The following is a 20,128-nucleotide window of genomic DNA, read 5'->3' as shown; positions in this document are numbered from 1 at the left end:
CTTACCGAGCGTTTCACCCTTTCTTGTCGTCTGTTCATATTCCTTTCATGCGCTGCCCTAAGCCATGCTTCAAGGGCTTCAAACTGGGTTGGTCTAGGCAAGGGTCTCTTTGAGGTCATGACTGATTTCAATCGATGTAACACCTCTAATCTGAACGTCCCGTACTTCGGGAACGTCAGTTCCTCGTTTCCTTCAGTAATCTTACTCCACTCTGATATCCAAAGGATCGTATGCAACCCAACATTTACTGCCATATAACGAGCTGGCGTACCCTCCGGCGGGGCTTCTTCCCCTTCATACGATCCTCGCCTCTCTTTCTTAAACAGCGCTTTCAACCATTTAAAACACTTCATAATTATGCGCACAAAATCCAGCCTCGCTACTCTGTTTACTTCCTGATGACAATCCACCAATCCTGTCGCGGCTTTTCTAGCTTGGCCTATCACAGCGCGGTCTTTCTCCTGTTGGCCAATCACGTCGCGACCCTGTATGACGTGTTCGCTAGCTGGCCTATCACAGCGCGGTCTTTCTCCTGTCAGCCAATCACTGCGCGACACCACCTGACGTCTCTTTTCTCCGCTTCGCAGCAGCACCCCTCCTTTCTCAACTCGTCTCCCGGTTATGCATGCGTCCCATTCATACACTGAAAAAATGACTACTTCCGACCAAGCGGTCACTTCTCTCGACTGTACGTCCACAGTCTATCTGTAATTGTCAACACAACTGACGAGATGTCTATCGTCTCTCTGATAGGTTACTTACACACACAGTAACTTCCGACCAGCGTCCGTTACTCACGCACTCACTCTTACGTTCCCCCTATCTCGGTCTCTCGGGTGATCAATGGTACCTCATGACCCCCTTCACACTAGTTGACAATTACTCTGGGTGTCCGATACACCCGAACCACTTAAGCTCTCCTTGAACTTAAGATTTCCACCGGTTGCGCGCGCTCACAACCTGTTCCACAGTCACTCTACAGACATTCAACTCCGCCAGACATTACAACATAGACACAATACAAAAACACCGCAATCTAACACGCATAACCCTTTATACTCACTCTCGACCGATACTGCTGCTTTTTCTGTCTCACGTCATCCGGATCTTCATCTGCGGGCTGTTCTTCCGATCATCGATTTCTAGGGGCCTTGGGGTAAGCTAACCTGGCCTAGGTCACCGTCCTCAAGAAGGCAACCATCCTCTATAGCTACCAACTGAAAGGGTGAGATTTTGATCGATACCTTATATCTATTGATCCAAACCTCGATCTGGTCGACTGAACCTTTATTGCCTGTCTTGGAAGGAAACAGTACACCTATCTGCAAATTAGTTCACCCAAGAAAGGACTCTACTCTCAAAGATCACGGACAACTTCTAGGTTTCAAAAGTTTATTGTAAAGATATAATGAGCTGCAAATACAAGCATCTCAGAATGAGATTCACGAGGTACACAGGTCCAATTACATACATGTGCTCTCGAAAAGCCCTCAGACGAGCAACAGAAATCACTAACACAAGTTCCAAAAATAGCAAAGCTATCAGCATAGACGCATATCTCTCCTTCATTTAGGTTGGAGGAAAACAAACACAGGTTAGGCGTCCCTACCCTGTTCTAGATGGTATCCCTACTTAACCAAATCCCAACCTAACAAAGGTGTCAGCAATGAATGACCCCCAAGGGAAGTCACCCACTCTAAGTCTCTTGGTGAAAACCTAAAGTTCTCCAGTCATGACCCCTCACTGCCTACCCATCCGCTCTCTAAAGGGTCCTCAGGTCTCTGCTCTAACTCCACCCAGGGGTGCTGTCCCTAATACAAAACAGTCAACAACATTTGAGACGCCCCTTGCGAAACGCCTCTCACGTGGTGCAACTTCAGGCTTTTTCCATGATGCTTTGTATTGGGCCTCAGACGTTAGAGTTGACCTTGCTTCTCAGTCTCTTCTCCGGCCCGCTGATACCCCTTAAACATTCCAGAACCCTCCTCCATGTCTGGGCCGTCTACTGAACAGACCTCTATTCATTCACTTATAATTGGATCCCCCCTTTCCTGTTGCAGACAGATATCTGCCGCCAAGAACCCAACTCTCATAGACTTCTAAAAAAAGCTTGCAACATTTCTCAGCCCAGACATGTACGTGTAAATCAATGCTAAAACATCTCAGGCCTACAATATTTCACATTATGATTATAGCATTCAATTTCTTCATTTAATTAAAGCATGTTAAAACTCTTATTCTATTATTTAGAAAACATTACTCTAAATCATGGCCCATTAATGCAATGACCAAAAACGTTAAACAATCTGTGTCGTGAAAAGAAACACCTTCCCTTTTAGCTCCAGCTCTGGCCCTGAGGCCTACCACGTTCTGCGTTTTACCACAGACCATCTTATATGTTAACAGCTACACGACATAGATTCAAAATAATCTCGTCTAATAAAATCATATAATGTCACGCATTTCTGTATTAGTTCCACTTCTACTTAAATCTCTATATTAGCTATACATTTAGAATATAATTTCAGATACTATTAGCACTCATGGCATTTCTCTTCATGAATTATGCTCTCTATAGGTAAGTGTGATGTACTCATATATTTATATCAGTTTGCGCTCTCTCACCCAGTTTGGCTTGAATGTCACAGTCGGTTTCATTTTTTTCCCCCCATGAAATGGTCCATAGTTTAATGTTTACCATGTATGCACTAATTAAGAATCAATCGGTGTACGGAAGAAAGTCCGCCCAAAGCGTTGTTACATAGCTGCCTCAAAATACTGAAGAGATTTACAACAAACCACAAAAAAGAGCCTTTTAGCTGTAAAATTCGGTCTCCAAGCCAAGGTGAGTGGAAATCAGTTCAGCCGTTATTGGTGCGGTACAGAGAAAAGACTTCCAGGGGCCTGAAAACTGAACATGCTGGTTCCAAATCACCACACATAGCTTTGGTCATGTCGTGGCATGAAAATGTTGTGCACATTCGTGAAACACTGTGTCGTTTGGCCACAGATGGCGTTATATGTGCAAATTTCAGAGAGAGAAATCCGAATTACAGGGTGAAAGCCCCTTAACGGAAGTTCACCTAATTGCATCTTGTGCAAAGTGCAGGGGAATGAAGTAGCCACATATCTTTATACTTAAACGGGCAACTCCAGTTTCCGATGGAGGCCCGTTAATAGGGGTGTTTGGGATCCACCCTCCCAGGCTATACATGCTACAAAATACTGCTGTGGCTCCTACAGACTCTGATATGCCACATTATTTACTGCATAGCATGAATTTGTATGTTATGGCTGCCTGCCCTGACACCTAGCACTACGCCAAACCAGGGTGGGTCTGGTGGCTTAGTGGACTAATACGTCCACTGTACGGGCCTGTGTTCGACCTCATGGTCACAGGTTCAAATCCCAGTGGGCCCACTCAACTTTTCATCCTTCTGAGGTTGATAAAATGAGTACCATTGAGTTGGGTAACAATACATATCTGTTACCCAACACCTAGATACCCTTCTGGGTGAACGTGCTTGACATGAGGTGTGGCGCAGTGGCCAGGGCGACTGACACCGGACGCTGGGGCTCACGGTTCGATCCCCGGCACCGGCGGCAGGTCAGCCCAGCACCATGTAACTCTGTGCAATAGCTTGCTTAATCTTCCCCACGGCCCCCAGCGCTGGGATGCCTCCGGGTAGCTGTGCGCTTTACAAATGCTGGATTTACATTTACATGTGTGGGGGTCGAGCAGGGCACGGTCATATGAAGCCTTCTGACCCCTCCTGAAGCACTGATTGCCCAGAGCTCACTATTTAATCCAGCTTCAGTCTTGGGTGGCGTGTGCAGCTCTGACCTGAGGCAGAACGTGATGCAAGAATCCATTCCTTGCCTTTAACTCCGAGTTTTGCCACCTTGTGGCAGGTAGGGCGCAGTTCCCAAACTCAGTGAGCCCACCCAGCCAGTGAGCAAGTTGGAAAAGATAAAGTTAGGGTAAGAACCCCCCACCCCATCCTTCGTTTGGCCATGATTTCCATACCTCACTGAGCATCAGAGCTTTCCTACCTCCTCTTTCCTATATATTTGCAGACCGTATGAGTCTGAATGTACAGGATGGATCAGCCATCACAATGATTTTTTCTTACTTTGTGATCCAAAAGAACATAGTTTACAATCACAATGATGGAGCGCCTCATGAACAACTAGGGACATTCCATCATATCAAATTAGCATTCATTTGAATTCAACAATACACAACACATTTGTGCAAAGGAATCTAAAGTGACAATAACTCATCACCATTGTGGAAGGGTTTTAAGGGCAAGATATGCCCACAGAATAATATTTTGCAGCAGATAAATACAACAGTTTTTTGAATGATAAAGGTTAGTGTCCACCAGTCCATCGGTTTGGATTTCAAGTGGGAGTATTGTGTCATGTAGATCTTCAGAGGATGTAGTATCTTTCCCACTACCAATAGTCAATAGTATGTGTGAGCACTTGTAAATTCGATAGAGTTTGTCTGTCCTTTAAAATGTCATTTTTTTCTCGGTGGGGGGGTAGGGCAGTGCGATTCAAACCTTATTTACTAGGGGTTCTCCACAGGACAGGGTCTGGTGAAAATGGTTCTGCTGGGTAATACTACTTAGAGTTTAGACTGGCAACCGTCTCAGGAGGTTTGGGAGGGACCATAGGAGGTTGATATCTTGAAAAACACTGCATAGCACCAGGACATGTGTACTGGTTGTGATGGTCTCCATGTCAGTCTGCTGGCTCAAGGGAAGGGATCTTTCTTAGTGTGAGTGTTCGTGGCATTATGGGGAATGTAGTACAAGTGGGGGCAATGCTTCCAGAGTAATGAGTTAGGTCTAGCCTACAAGACAGACCAAGCTACTAAGGACCAACTGTTAACAGCTGCGAGGCACAGTGTGTGCTTATAGTGGGCTTATAACCTGCCCATCAGTTACCACTGGATAGCTTTATTGTCACCCATTTGCTTGCTTCTTATTTGTTAGCTTGTCAGGGCTTGCCTTCTTCTTCTGTGTTTGTCCTTCCCCTGAATGTGTGTGTGTATGTGTGTGTGGCTGGGTGTGTGTGGCTGGGTGTGTGTGGCTCTGTGTGTGGGGGCTCTGTGTGTGGGGGCTCTGTGTGTGGGGGGGCTCTGTGTGTGGGGGGGGCTCTGTGTGTGGGGGGGGCTCTGTGTGTGGGGGGGCTCTGTGTGTGGGGGGGCTCTGTGTGTGGGGGGGGCTCTGTGTGTGTGTAGGTGTGGGTCTGTGTGTTTGTGTGTAGCATTTGCGAGAGATTAAGCTATTGGCATTATCTGTTTTCAAAACCAACAAATAAATGACAATTTTGTCATTTACAATGCCAATAGCTCTAACTTTTGCAAAGGCAAAACCGTTGCATTGTAAATGCTTGTTTTTTTTGCTGATGCTGTTCAGCATCTGTAATAAGCACCTTTTTCCCAACAGTGCATAACATTGGTTAAAAAACATTGGTAAAGTCAATAGAATAGAGCTATTGACAGTGTCAATGCTTGTTGAACTTACTATATCATTCTGGCAGTTCGTTACTAGCTAAAATAAATGGTGTTCAACAGAGGAATCCAGCATAGATCCGGACCTATGTCAGATATTTAGGGTACCCATCTATGACAAAATTATATAAGACAAAACTACATGGAGCTCGTTTATACACTCAGTTGTTATCCTGAAATTTTGAAATAGATTCCGCCGTTCTGGACTTACATTTAACACCATGGTGAACATTATTATTACTTTGATTCCCCAATAGAAAGGTAAAGCATTTTGTAGGTGGCAGTAAATTAACCTTTGAAAACATAAATGAGTTTGATGAAAGGTTCCCGCTTAAGGAATCTGATGCCCGTTTGCTGTCATAGGTTTAGACTCCGGTGTTTTTATTGAATCCCTAAAAACCCTTACTCATTTGGTGGACGCGACTAGCCACTTCATCCTAGAAGGCCTGAACAGGCACTCACAGCCTTATTAAGCTCACACATTTACCAATACTAGCCAAGTAAATCCCACCGACAGGCTGGGTCGTTAAAACACTTTCTGCACGAGGGGAGCAAGCATTTAGCATACTTTGATTGCCAACTGCCAGGTATTTTGCCAGCATGTCCTGTAGTTTTAAGTCACAGCCAGCAAAAACACTGGGAAATCAATAAACGCCTGTATATTCCCCATGTGAAAGATACAGTTTAAACAACAATGTAAGGAGAAATCCCTTCAAAATTAGTATAGAGCTATCCAAACTAATCATAAATTATCATTACAGCAGAGTCAGAATGACTGTGTTAAAAAGGAACACAGAAGTGCAAATCCGGCCGCATTCCAGAATCTAAAAACATGATGAAATGGCCGCTATTTTTCTCTCAGACAGGTTGCGACCCTACTCATACTACTTCATCTGAGTCTGGAAAACAAATTCTACAGAGGTCTACAGATGTGTCATATTGGAAAATGGCCCTCTCTGGAGGGTCACCCCAAACTTTTTGCTTTCCTCCTCCTCTTTTTTGACCTTCTTTTTGTTGGATTTAGGACTCTGAGCACTTTACCACCGTTGACCAGTGCTAAAGTGCATGTGCTTCTTGCCAAATATGGTGACATTGGTGTATACCAAATTGGCTTATTTAGTTTACTTATAAGTCCCTTGCAAAGTGGTATACAATGTACCTAGGGCCTGTAATCTAAATGCTACTAGTGGACCTACAGCACTGGTTGTGCCACCCACACAAGTAGCCTTTCAAACCTGACTCAGGCCTGCTATTGCAAGGCTTGAGTTGGCAGTTTACTGCCACTCAGACATGACATTTTAAACAGCTTGAAAAGCCTTAAACTCACTTTTTGTTACACAGAAATCACCCCTAAGTTAAGCCCTAAGGGCAGGGTGCTGTGTATATTAAAGGAAGGACACATACTTTTAGTGGCAAACAGCTACATTCGTATTTTCACTACTGTGAGGCCAACTCCTCTCAAAGGCTAGCATTGGGAATTCCTTAAAACATGTTAAAGCTGTTCTTCATATTCAGAAAGGAGTAGCTGTATCTTGTGTTATATCTTTGGAATGGCAATGATAAATTTCCTTTAATGCTAAAGTTGAATTTAACATTACTGTTTTAGAAATGGCACTTTTAGAAAGTGGACATTTCTCTGCTCTTACTGCTCTGTGTGCGTGCAGCCTGTCTCCAATACACATCTGGGGTGGGTGACAGCTACAACTTGTGCATTCCCCTGCATTCTGATAGGTCTTCCTGGGCAGGAAGAGAGATGGAATCTGACACACCTGAAAAGGCAGTGTCCTGTTTTCCACATAAAGGGCTGATTACCTCCTACTGATAGTCTGGCGCCCGGTCTTGGAAGAAAGGGGGACCTGTGCTCTTTAAGGGCCTGCTTTGAAGCCACCCCCAATTCAAAGGCACAACTGGGTATGAGTACTGGGCATCTGACCCTGCCAAGACAATACACTATTGGATCTGTGAAAAACTCTGCCAGAGTAAAGACTTCTGCCGTGGCTCGATGACAATGCGGTGCCTGCATAATAAAAGGGTTAATCGACAAAGCCTTCATCGCCTGCTTGGAACGGAACTGACGCATAAAGTCTTCGACGTCTGCTCCATCCTAGGTACTTTTTCAGCTAGACCAGCGTGAGTCCTGAATTTTGGATTCACCCCAGTCTAGCGTGCAATGAAGTAACCCCCTCCCCCCTCGAAGCGCTATTTAATTCTAAGCACTAGATTTTGATTTGATCTTTCAAAATTCATAACTTTGGTTCTACTCAGTGGAATTTTGTCATCTTGGTCATGATTTACTCATACAATTATTATCGACTGAAGAGGAAGAAGAGGAATAGAAAGAAGAATAAGAGTAGGAAGAGTATGTGTTTTTTTTTGCACAAATACTTCACACATTGCCCCTTTAGATAAGCCTTACTGCTCTGTGCCAAGCTACTGGCGGGTGAGCACAGGTTATCTTTCAATGTTCATCTAGATTACCCTGACTAGAGTGGTGGTTCCTGTTTGTACAGAGTGCATACTCTGACAACCAGAAACCCCATTTCTAACACCTGCAGACTAATGCCTCAACCTTTCAAACTTCTGACTCTTCAATTCTACATGCTGCCATTTTTCGTTGGCAGCAGTTTTCCTCTGAAGAATCGCACAGGCCACAAATTACTGACTTGAAGAAAATAATTCAAATAAAATAATATGTGACCCACATGCAATGGTGGCTCCGCTCAACACAGTCTGTCTCCCCGGTGCTGGACATACTGCTGGAATTAAAACTCTAATATCATGTAAAATGTCAATGCACAAGAAAAGATCGGACAAATTCTGGTGGATTGCAGAGAAATACATTTTGCTCGACACATGGCGATGGGTATAAATATTAGATCAAATATAATGTAAAAAAATAGTCTTGTTATACAGATGGACAGGAGCAGACAAGAGGTCAATGCTTACGCATCACAGTCCTTTGGCGCTCAGCTCTTTCCAGGGCGGTCTGTGATGTTGTATCAACGTCTTTCCGAGGGCTGAAATCAATGATGCCACAGTCTGCCCTTCGACCACTCTTTTCAAGATTACTATTAACATTTTAGACCAGTAGGTATCACGTTGGCAAGCTGGTGCGACTGTTAATTTTAATTTGGACTTTACTGCAAGTATATTGCTTTTTTTATAGGCAGATGTAAAAGAGAAAAATATTTCCTGACTCAGAGTGCAATAGAGCCAGTGGCTAAATTGGGGTGGAAGCTAAATGTGAATGGCACAATGACAGACCAATGAAAGAAGACAGCTGGCTTAAAGTCCCTCTTTGTTATCCATCTATATATATATATATTTCTCCACAATGACCGCTCCTTTTCAACGGTCCAGCCACACTCACTCCATGTAACAGTCATGGATACCACAAAATCCGCCTACTTAATTCATCAAATTCTTTTATCGCATGACTAATATGCCGCAACACAAGACGCCTACGCGTTTCGACTTACATCTTGAACCGAGATATATATATATATATATATATATATATATATATATATATATATATATATATATATATATATATATATATAAGCGGTGAGGAGGACTAATGAAAGGGAGAAGGGACTTGCCTCCTGGTAAACACTCACCTGGCACTGAAGAAGGCAAAACTTGCCGAAATGCATTTGCCGAGTGTGTTCTAATAAAGTTTCCTCCGACCTGATCCCCCGCAGTGGCTTCTCTCTTTTCACGGAAGGAGGTGTTCCTATATATATATATATATATATATATATATATATATATATATACATATATATATATATATATATATATTTTTTTTTTTTTACAGTACAAGAGGTTGGAAAGACATCCCAAACTGTCTCTATGCCAGACCTAATCAGACCTAATGAGACCTACTGCATTAGAAAACTGGCTATTACCCTGACTGATTTGCAGGAGCGAGCTGAAAAGTGTGTGCCATCCAAAATGGGGGGAAATATACTGTACTCACAAGGTGTGATTGTATAGGTGTGAATGTGCGGCACACTTAGTTGGGAAGCAAGTGTACACTATACATCAACTGGAAGTAGGAAGATAATTCGAACACACTGGATTTATTATATATTTAAAATTCGAGACATGGGGCCATTCAGTAATTTCCCTGAAAATGATTTTTTGATCTAGTGTTGGAGTAAGAATTGTAACTCGGGGTTGTAAAGTCAAAAAATAACCAAAAGGCCGCATCTCATCATTTAACCTCTTCTGAGGGGATATCATTGACTCCCTGTCTGAAATGCACCTATTAGATGTTCAGCACTCGGATGTCATGTGTAATTAAAAATAGAATCCAAATACATCATTGACTGGTAATGTGTCTCATTGTTGACCTCGTTCTTCCACGACACCTTCGACGCTGAATGTTATCTTACAAACAGGCATCATATTTTTCTTTTAAAATAGCATGAAAGTGTAAAATTCTGAAATCTCTCACGTTTGTTTTTGGGGCTCCTGAGATCCTTGGCACATCTGCAGCAGTGATCTGGTCTACAGGGGATATTAAAAGGTTTAAAGTGAACTGGTGTGGCTCGATGACTTGTAGGACAAGCTTGAATGACTGAATACCAGCCCTTTTAGCTTTTTTGAAATATAATCTTTTTATTGATTTTGCCATAGAAACGAAGTGAACAATTGTAATGTATCAGCACAGTAACCCTCTTCCAACCCTGTGGGGTACAATGTGTAACTTATCAGAATTACCAACCAGAGAATGCCAATACAGGTAGACAACATCTGGCCAAAGCGACAGACATGAACACTATTACATATCATTTCTTCAAGCGTAGTCCCACCATTTGTCCCACACCTTTACTTGTTTTTGGGGGCATCCACACGAACCCACTCAATCATTTCTTTCCTGACTGCACAGAAGTCTATTCCCTCAAAAATACCCAATATTAGGATTTTTAGATCCATGGTACTGCCAACCACGCTACATTGTCAATAGCCTGGGCTACTTGCCTATAGAATGTGACAACCTTCAGACATCCCCAAATGATATGGTAAACGGAAGCCTTTGCCTTGTTGCAACTAGTACAGTGAGGGTGTGCAAGTTTACCCATCTTCCAGAGCCATTCAAAATTGTAGTAAAACCTGTGCAAGTATTTAAATTGCACCAAGCATAGGCGGGAGGAAATTACCAACGTATGATCCACCATCTTTGCTTCTACCCAGTCCTCATCTTCCAACTGACCTACATTTCTCTCCCATTTGTAGGTCGAATTCTACCAGACAGCGTGGCTATCTGGTTTGCTAAAGACATCTTGGGGATATTTGGAATACTTCCCTGGGAATGCATTATGCCCTTTGCTTACCATTGGCGTTGTAGTTTGTAACTCACATTTGCTTGCTTTCTATTTGCTGGTTTTATTTGCTTTAGCATGTCTAGCTTCAGCTTGTCACTTCACTTGCCCAAACCCTATTTACTGTATTCTTCCACTAGCACTGAATTTCTGTAAACAGGCCTTTATATCTTGTTCTTATCTTGTCACATTTGCAGTGCATTCAAAGACTGAGGTCAGAAGAAAGGCGGTGTCTTCCAGGAAGCCTTGTCTTAACTTTTCTTTCTCTGACTTCAAAGTGAGAGGATTTATGTGACAATCCTGCTAGGTACGCATGTGAGACATAAAGGCTGCAGGATGTTATTTTTCTAGCTGTCTACTCAGGGTGTGCTGTGTAATGCTATTTTTCTTTCTAGCACAAAACAAAATTGAAATGTCTGTTTATGAACTGCGCAAATATTTCAGAATACGGAAAGCACAAATGAAAGCAATTTTTTGGATAATTCTGTAGTGTGATTGAAACAAATAATTTAATACGACCAAAACAAATCAATATGTTATGTTATGTTAACCTCCATTTATAACGCGCACGGCTACTTGGAAGTGTCCCGGCGCGGAAGCCAAAGGATGGAGATAAAAAGGGAGCTGACCCGGCTGAAAAATTATTTGAATAACAGAGTTTTTAAATGTTTTTTAAACAGCCTGAGGTCACCGATGCTGCGAAGTTCAAAGGGCAAGGCATTCAAGGCCATGGCCGCCTCGAAGCTAGCCAAACGGTACCTAGGTACGACAGCGAGGCATTGGCCTGAGGAGCGCAAATGTCTGGGTGGCACATAAAAAGTAAAGCGTCTCCTAAGATACTGCGTCAGTGCCTTGTAGAGGGCACCATGGGCCAGTGTAAGAACCTTAAACAGATTCTGTTGGTCAACCGGAAGCCAGTGCAGATCCCGTAGCGACTGTCTTACGCTACACCTACCAGAGATCCCCAGTAAAGCTCTCTATGTCGCGTTCTGGACAATCTGCAGCTTTTTTAGCTGATATGCCGGGAGACCAATGTTCAAAGCATTGGTATAGTCCAGTCGTGACATGATGAGCGCGCGTCACCATTTCCTAGGCCCCTTTGGGCAATAAGGGCAGGAACTTCTTTAATCGTTTAAGTGTGCCGAAGCACACACGGCTAATTTATTAATCTGAGGCAGAAATTTTAATACCTCACTGAACCAGACCCCCAGATTTTTCGTTGGGCTCCCCATAGAATTAGGCAAGGGTTTAACCCACAGGCCAGATTTCCTCTCTGAAACGCGGAGGGAAGGATCCATAAAGGAGTACCTCCGATTTCTCCTAGTTGCACATCACTTGGGCCTGCGCTAACCATTTAAAGACTTCCGCAAGACAGTTTTTAGGAATTGTCGGAGAAAAATCAGTTTTCTTCCACGAGAAGAGGAGCTAGGTATCATCAGCATAAGCTATGATCTTAGCACCCAGCTCCTCTCCCAGGTAGATAAGGGGCGTCATATAAACATTAAAAAGAAGAGGGCTCAATGTAGAGCCCTGAGGAACCCCTGTGGTCAGACTCCGCGGAGTTGAGGAGCAAGGAGGCAGCCATACTTGCTGTGTTCTATTGGCAAGAAAAGATTCAATCCAATCCCACACCTGAACGGTGATGCTGATGTGAGACAGCCGCGCCAACAGTTGGCGGTGTGGCACGGTGTTAAAAGCGGCAGAGATATCTAATAAAACCAGAGCTGCTCTGCCGCTGGCATCCAGGCACTCCCTAATCGCCTCCGCCACCTCGACCAGAGCTCTCTCAGTGCTATGAGAGGCCCTGAAACCCGACTGGGCGAAGTGGAGGGCACCAGAAGTCTCCACAAACTACGAGAGCTGCTTGTGAGCGGCTTTCTCACACACCTTAGCCACAGCCAGGAGGAGGGAAATAGGGCGGTAACTAGCTGGGGTAGCGGGATTTAATGTAGGTTTTTTCAACAAAGGGAAGAGTTTTGCTTGTTTCCACTCAGGTGGGACCATTGCTGGACCATTGCCGTCAAGAGGGACAGATAGACTATTTTGTTGACTTCTGGATTAAGCGATTTAAGTATTGCCAAAGTGTCTGCCAGCGGGATAGTGGTAAATGTAGTCAAACATGGGCAGACTGGATCAGAGGTAACGGCTGTCTGATGTGAATGAATCACCTGCAATTGAAGGGCAGTCCCGAAACTATCCTGTATGGCTTGAATTTTATCAATAAAAAATCCACAGAGCTGCTCACACCAATCGTTCCGCGCATGGATTCAGGAAGCTTTGAACTTTTGCAAATATTTCTTCTGAATTATTTTTAGATTGGACAATGCGCTCTCCAGAGAAGTGGCCTTTGGCCAACTTAACCATTGAATAAAAATTGTTCTGAGCCTTCCTGAGCGCTATTTTAGCTAGGGGACAATAGGCCTTTCTCCAACAGCGCTCAATGCAATCTTTTTACAGGATGTTTTTAGTTGTGACCCAGAGGAGCAGAGAAATGCTCCACTGCTATGGCCACCCAAGTATTAAATCCATCCACCGCTTCCAACAGGCCCCCAAAGGTACCCAGGCGGGTATCTGCCAGAATTCTGCCAAAGGAATCAGGCTCAATACGGGGAGGGGGTCTAGCCTCTAAAGTCTTAGTGGAAGAATGGGATAGCTCAATGGTCCAAGAAAATTGAATTAAGAAATGATCAGACCAAGAGACAGGGAGGGGATCTTGAACTACTAAAGGGAATCCCCCAATATGAGAAGGAGAATTGACCCATTGAGTCAATTGGGCCAGATCCAGGGACTCGTAAAGAGCGTGTGTGTTGGAAGCCTCTCTAAGCCTCTCCTCAAAGTGAAGATTAAAATCGCCGAGCAATAGATAGTTAGAATAGTGTAGGGCTCTAGGCACGATGGCTTCGTCAAAAGTTTTTAGAAAAGAATTTGGTTGCCCAGGGGGACGATATAACAACGTAGCTCCCAATAAAAAATGCGGAGAAATAGTAAGGGGGAAATCCAACACTTCCCCCTCCCTAAAATCCTGTGTATGTCCCAGAGTAAGGGTCCAGTTTTCCCTAAAGATTACCTCAACCCCTCCTCCTCTGCCTGTTTTGCGGTCGACCCTGGCAATTTTATACCCCGCCTGGACAGCTAAGGCGATGACTGGAGCTAAACACCCATTAAGCCAGGTCTCTGTTATAAATAACAGATCTAACTGGCTATCTACCAACAACTCGAAGATGTCAGGAGCATGTTTGGTCATGGACCTCGCATTAATCAGAGCCGCTTGAATACCTTGAACACCCTGAACAGACAAAGGGGCAGGAGGTGTGTAACTGGGTATGGGCATCAGGCTCACAGTATGGTTAAAGTGGTAATTACAAGTCGGACAGATGCTAGCCATATTATCCAGCACCGCCCAAACATGACCACACTTATTCATAGATGCACCAATCAACCCCAATTTCTCTCTGCTCCAGAACCAGCGTGCAGAAGGCACGTTCGGTGGAAAACAGGCAGCATGGCTGGAGCTGGCTGCTTCCGGGTGCATCCGGGCATGCCTTAGGCGCGCCAGCAGCGCGTCCGAGCAGCCCGCATGTTTTATAGAGAAACCCCCCCCCCCCCCGACTGCTAGAGCGCGCTCTTCCCAAGATGGCGGCCTAGGTTGTGCTTCCAGGATTCCAGTGTTTGCGTGGTGCCAAATGCAGGATAGGGGTCCATTTTAAAAAAAAGTGATGTCAGGTTCATAAAAGCAATAGCAGCAGTAAATTAAAAGTGCAGGAGATTAAAATAGCCTAACAACATGATCACATCAGTTTAAAACTAGCAGCACAGAGACAGCAAGAGCGAGTGGCGGAAAAGTCGCTATTCACCCAACACCAACACTCCAGCCCTGGGGAAACAAGAGCAGACTCCCCTCTCACCTAAGGCCTATACACTATATGATGAAATTTACACACATTACCGTTTGTGTCCAGTACGCTTTTATCAGTAAAACTGTATGTCTTTTCAAATGTAATGGCCTTTTCAATCGAAGATGTGTTGTCTCAACTTTACTCTGCAACACTTCAAGACACTGCACTTTACTCTGCACCACTCCCCACTATGCCACTCCATACTGCGTCACTGCACTCTAATTTGCTTCATTTGAGGAGACTCCACTCTACCCTATGCCAATGCACTCTACCCCATATTACTCTGCTATGCACCTCTGCACTCTACCCCACAATACCGTACTATGCACAGCTGCACTCTTCGCCACTGCACTCTACGCTAATCCAATATTAGCCCTGCTAATCATATACTCTGCACCGCTGCACTCTATGATACTTAAATCTAGGCCACTTCACTCTACTCTGAAACAATCTACTCGCCAGTCTATTCCAATCAGTGCCATTTCACTCTATGCCACTTCACTCTACACCATTGCACTCTACCCCCTGCACTAATCCACTTTAGCCCGCTGCACTCTGTGGCACTCCACTCCGCTGCACTCCACGCCAATGCACTCTACACCACTTCACACAAAACCAATACACTTTATGCCACTGCACTCTACACCACCTATTCGGCACAACTGCCCTGTACGCCAATACACCCTCCAACACTCCACTCTAGACCCCTGCACTCTATCACTTTACTCTGCACCACTCTATGTCTCTTTACTCTGCACCACTCTACGCCACTGCACTCTACACCAATGCATCTACACCATTGCACTCTGCAACACTGCACTCTCTGACACTGAACTCTACGCCACTGAACTCTACACCTTTCTACTCTAAGCCACTCTAATCTGCTGTGCACCACTGCACTCTGACACTGCAATCTATGCCTCTCTACTCTACTCGCTACCACTCTCCTCACTCTATGTACCACTGCACTCTTCGCCACTGCACCACTGATCTCTGCACCACTCTACTCCAATGTACTCTACGTCACTGCACTCTGAGACACTCTCTTCCGCAAGACTGCACACTCTGCCACTCTACTCTATGCCACTGTACTCTACCCTGCACCAATCAATTTTATGTCATTCTACTGTATGCTATGCCAATTCACTCTACGCTACTATACTCTAAACCAATCTACTGAGCATCACTCCACTCTTTGGCCCTCTATTCTGCAACACGGCACTCCACGCCACTGCACTTTACACCACTCTACTCTATGCCACTCTACCCCACACCTCTGCATTCTACCCTGCACCACTCCACTCTACGCACCCTCTGTCTACTCTAAAACAATCTGCTTCTCACCACTGCACTCTACACCACTGCAATCCACTCTGCACCACTGTACTCAATTTCACTGCACTCTACGCCAATGGACTCTACACCACTTTACTCAGAGCCAATGCACTCTACTCCACTCTACTCTGCAACACTGTACCTTACGTCACTTCATCATAGTCCACTCTACGACACTCCACTACACCTCATGATACTCCATTCTATGATGCTGCACTCCATTAAACTGTATTCCACCCTACTCCACAGTAAACCATTCCACTCTTCCACTTTACTCCCTCTACACTCCATAACACTCTACAACACTCTACTCTATGCTACTCCATGACACTCCACTTCACGTCACTGAACTTTGCAATACACCCCTCTACACACTCCATGACTCTCTATGCCACTTCACAACACTCCACTTTACTCAACTTTACAACTCCACTCTCCTTTACCCCACTAACTTTTAGTCATCTCTGTGTCCAACATGGGTAAAACATATTTGCAAAGCCTATAGCTCTTGCATAAGCGAGACCTATTGACATTGCTAATGCTTGTTGTCTCCTGATTATTAGTGGATCTGGGGAATTAACCAAAGGTGAACACTATACCTGTGACACTCCCTTAGGGTCCAATTCTTATACAACCAATTTTCTCTGCAGTTGGCTATATTCCGGTGTATCCTGTACCTGTCCTCCGTAGTGTTCCAGAGCATGCTGTACCTGCAAGTAGCTAAAAACTTGCGATTTATGCAGTTGGAACTTTTCCAACAATTCTGCATAGGGCTTCATATGTTGATGGGAAAACACATCTCCCAAGGTCGTCATACCGATTAAGTCCCACCCATGAAACCCTCCTGATTTTGTTATGTGCTCCAACAGTATACCTCTCCATAAGAGGGTAAATTTTGCCAGCCTGACATGCCATTTTATGTGTTTTAATGCTTTGCACCAGCTCAAACATGGTGGTTTTGTGGTGGCTGGTTGTCTATAGGGGAACCATGCATAGCCAATAAATCGTAGTTAGTTTCTTATACTATCTAGTTTTAGCATGTAGGTGGGGTTTTGCGGAGACCCATAGAGCCAATTCTTAATAACAATAAGTTGTGAGGGCCAGTTATTTAACTGCATGTCTGCCTAGCTTAAAACTGCATTTTACATCCCTTAGCTGCATTTAGCAATTGCAACTCTGTGGACCTTCTTATCCCATAGGAACTCACTTATCTGAGACTGAAGTTTTATTAAAAATGTAGGCGGGAGTATACATAGGTAATACTGAAGGACGTATAAAATCAGGTAAATGCGATCATTTTAAATAGAGCTCCTCTCCCTATGATGGTTATCAGCCATGAGGTCCATCTTTAATGTTCATCGTCAGATTCTTAAGTAAAGGAAGTATGTTTAGTTCCCATCTCTATCCGAGACTGCGTGATTTCCATTCCCATATATTGGAAGTGGTCTCCTGCCCGTTTCATACTCGCCAACTCTTGGCTTCTACGGTGTTCCCTAGCTACGTGTAGATTAATGTTTTTTCCTAGTTAACCCTAATACCTGATGTCTCTCCATATAGCATCCTGATATTCATGATACAAAGGTTGGACTGAAAGAAGCATATCATCCACGTATAAGGATACTCGGTTTTTCGCCCTTTTAGCTTTATATAAGCTATAGTTTGTCAGAAATCCTCCCCCATTTGTCAGCAGGCGAGTCTGCATCCGTACATCTGAATGCTATGTGCAATCGCAGTATTGTACATTTCATAGTTACTAGAAGTTGCATCTGCATACTCATTTTGTAACAGGTTGGAAAATTCTGAAATATAAAATGCAAAGTTTCAAGAATATTCTAAGTCATTAAAAAAACGGAGAGTTTGTTAAAAGGATTTAAGAAATCCGTAAGACTGCCTTTTTAAAAAATATAGATCTATTCGTATTAAGGTGCTTTTGAATATTTATTCAAATGATAGAGAAATGCTGTACAAGTTTTGAAATTATAATTTAGTGAATCCCTACAGGAAAGACTATTTTCTGATTGCAAGCACTTAAGCAGTCGCACTGGGAGCTTAAGTAAACTCATTACCTCTCGGAAATAACATTTACATACAAATGCCGTTTTCATCTCAAGAATCAAACATTGCACGTATGTAGCTGGCTAGCTGGGCTGGTTTGTGGTGAGGGTGGTAGTCGATCTGATTACCTGAGACAGAGGACTGTTGATCTGAAGCAGACATAGTTAGATTAGCTTTGCTATGTCACATACAAGTTTTAGCCTCAGTAAATAGAGTGTCTTATGTCACATACAAGTTCTAGTGTTGTGTAGGATGTAACCCTGTTCTCGGCACGGACCTTTGATTCTGACCATATTCTAGAGTTTTGGGTTCGTGCCTCGTTTGAACAGTTAGAAGTTTGTTCCTGACGGTGTTGGATGCTTTCCAGTGGTGCTGCATTTGTACCAATAAACTACATTTCCGTTCAGTTCCTGACTACTGGATTCACTTAATCTTGGCGACGATCTCGGACACAGCACCACCACCACACGAATCTACGTGTGCATTTAAAAGATGACACAAGCGAAAATTATTTCAAAAAATAAAAAATTAAGAATACAATTTATCTCTAACGCGAGTAACAAAATCAGATAACCATACAGTTTTTTTGCGTAAACGTTTTGCATCAGAAAAATGAGGAACAGGAAGTTTTCTTAGTACACGGACATTGTTAGAATCATCAAGAAGAATGGAATCAGGTAAATGAACCACTTCAGTTCAACTAGTACTCTATAAACTATTATCTTTGTTGCTAACATCAATGACACTATCATTGACCATATCTTTAAAGTCAAAATCATACTTTATTGCAGAACGTTCCTTTTTATATAATTTTTCTTCACCTTTGAACACAGCAATTCTACTTAAGTTCCACACTTTACTATTAGAAAGTCTCACAGAATTTCTTTAAGACATTTTTAGCAAACAAAAGGTCCCATAAACGGACACTCCCCTTTACGTACCTTCCAAGGTTTTTTCACCTTCAGAAGCATTCCAACTTGAATAAAGGGATCTCTCTTGGACCTTTTCCTTAACTCGTTCGACGCTCATGACGAGCTCAGCTCGTCATCAGGCACAGTGGAGTTGTGCTCATGACGAGCAGAGATCGTCATAAAGGCCGCGGAACGGCCACGCGGGGGATAATTCTCCTCCTGTGGGGGCGTTCCATTGAGTGGGCAGAGTCGCGACGAGCTCAGCTCGTCATGAGCACAGTTCCACTGTCCAGCATAACAAGCTGAGCTCGTCACGAGCACTGCGGCGCGCGGCTCCCCTCCCCCGCACAGCACCGGTTAAATCCAATTTACGCTTATTAACAATGTGGGATCTTTCCCTTTTTTTTTGACCATGTTTAAATCAACATGGCTCTGGGAAGACGTTAGCAACCAAGACGGATTACTTTAACCTCAGTAAATAGTGTTGTGATATCTTTAATGCACAAGAGGGGCAGCATCACGTACCTGGATGAGGCACTGCAATGGCCTTCCCGCGTAGCGTATGCTTCTTTTCCAGTCCTTGCTGCTGGCTCTTCCTGCCATGGCTTCAAACTCTGAGGGGGTGTACCAGTTTTCACCATGTCTCACACAGCGGCCCCGGCCCCCTAAAGGCAAACACAAGGAACCCCATCCATTAGGAACATTTCAATCAGGCATATACAGCACATAGGCTTATCACAAACTTATAACCCCCTCGTACTCCGCAAAGTTTCTTGACATGCGCGCATTTCTTCCTGTGGGCTGGCCAGAACATAGATAGATCACAGATCTCCTGTGCATATCTATGAACAGGGTGGTAGGGCAGCTGTGAACTGAAACAACCTTACTTCACCCCAGAAAAGCTATAGTGAAGGTGGGCCGGGGTCGCTGAGTGGACAGCAGTCTGGCCCCCTGCTGGCAACTTGGAAACAGGGGAGTGGTACAGCCGTGAGCAGACCCAGCCCTTATCCATCCTCAATTCTGCGGCGGTGCAAGAGGCCATGACAGCCGACAGCCCTCCGGCTGCCTCTGCAGAAA

The 20,128-nt window shown here is 44.1% G+C and overlaps 1 protein-coding gene across 2 annotated transcripts in view; it reads right to left on the bottom strand.

Moving 5' to 3' along the window:
- The window catches only part of DEAF1 (DEAF1 transcription factor), a 519,741-nt gene that overhangs the window by 291,817 nt on the left and 207,796 nt on the right, over window positions 1–20,128 (bottom strand). For both annotated transcript variants that reach the window (XM_078682816.1, XM_078682815.1), the window contains exon 5: window positions 19,577–19,716. In XM_078682816.1, coding sequence (XP_078538942.1) covers window positions 19,577–19,716 — 140 coding nt within the window. The remainder of the gene's footprint in view (window positions 1–19,576; window positions 19,717–20,128) is intronic.

The sequence above is a fragment of the Lissotriton helveticus genome, chromosome 3_1, assembly GCF_964261635.1.
Source record: "Lissotriton helveticus chromosome 3_1, aLisHel1.1, whole genome shotgun sequence".
Classification (NCBI taxonomy): Eukaryota; Metazoa; Chordata; class Amphibia; order Caudata; family Salamandridae; genus Lissotriton; species Lissotriton helveticus.
Note: the sequence above shows the minus strand (reverse complement) of the source record. Positions and strands in the feature narration are given on the sequence as shown.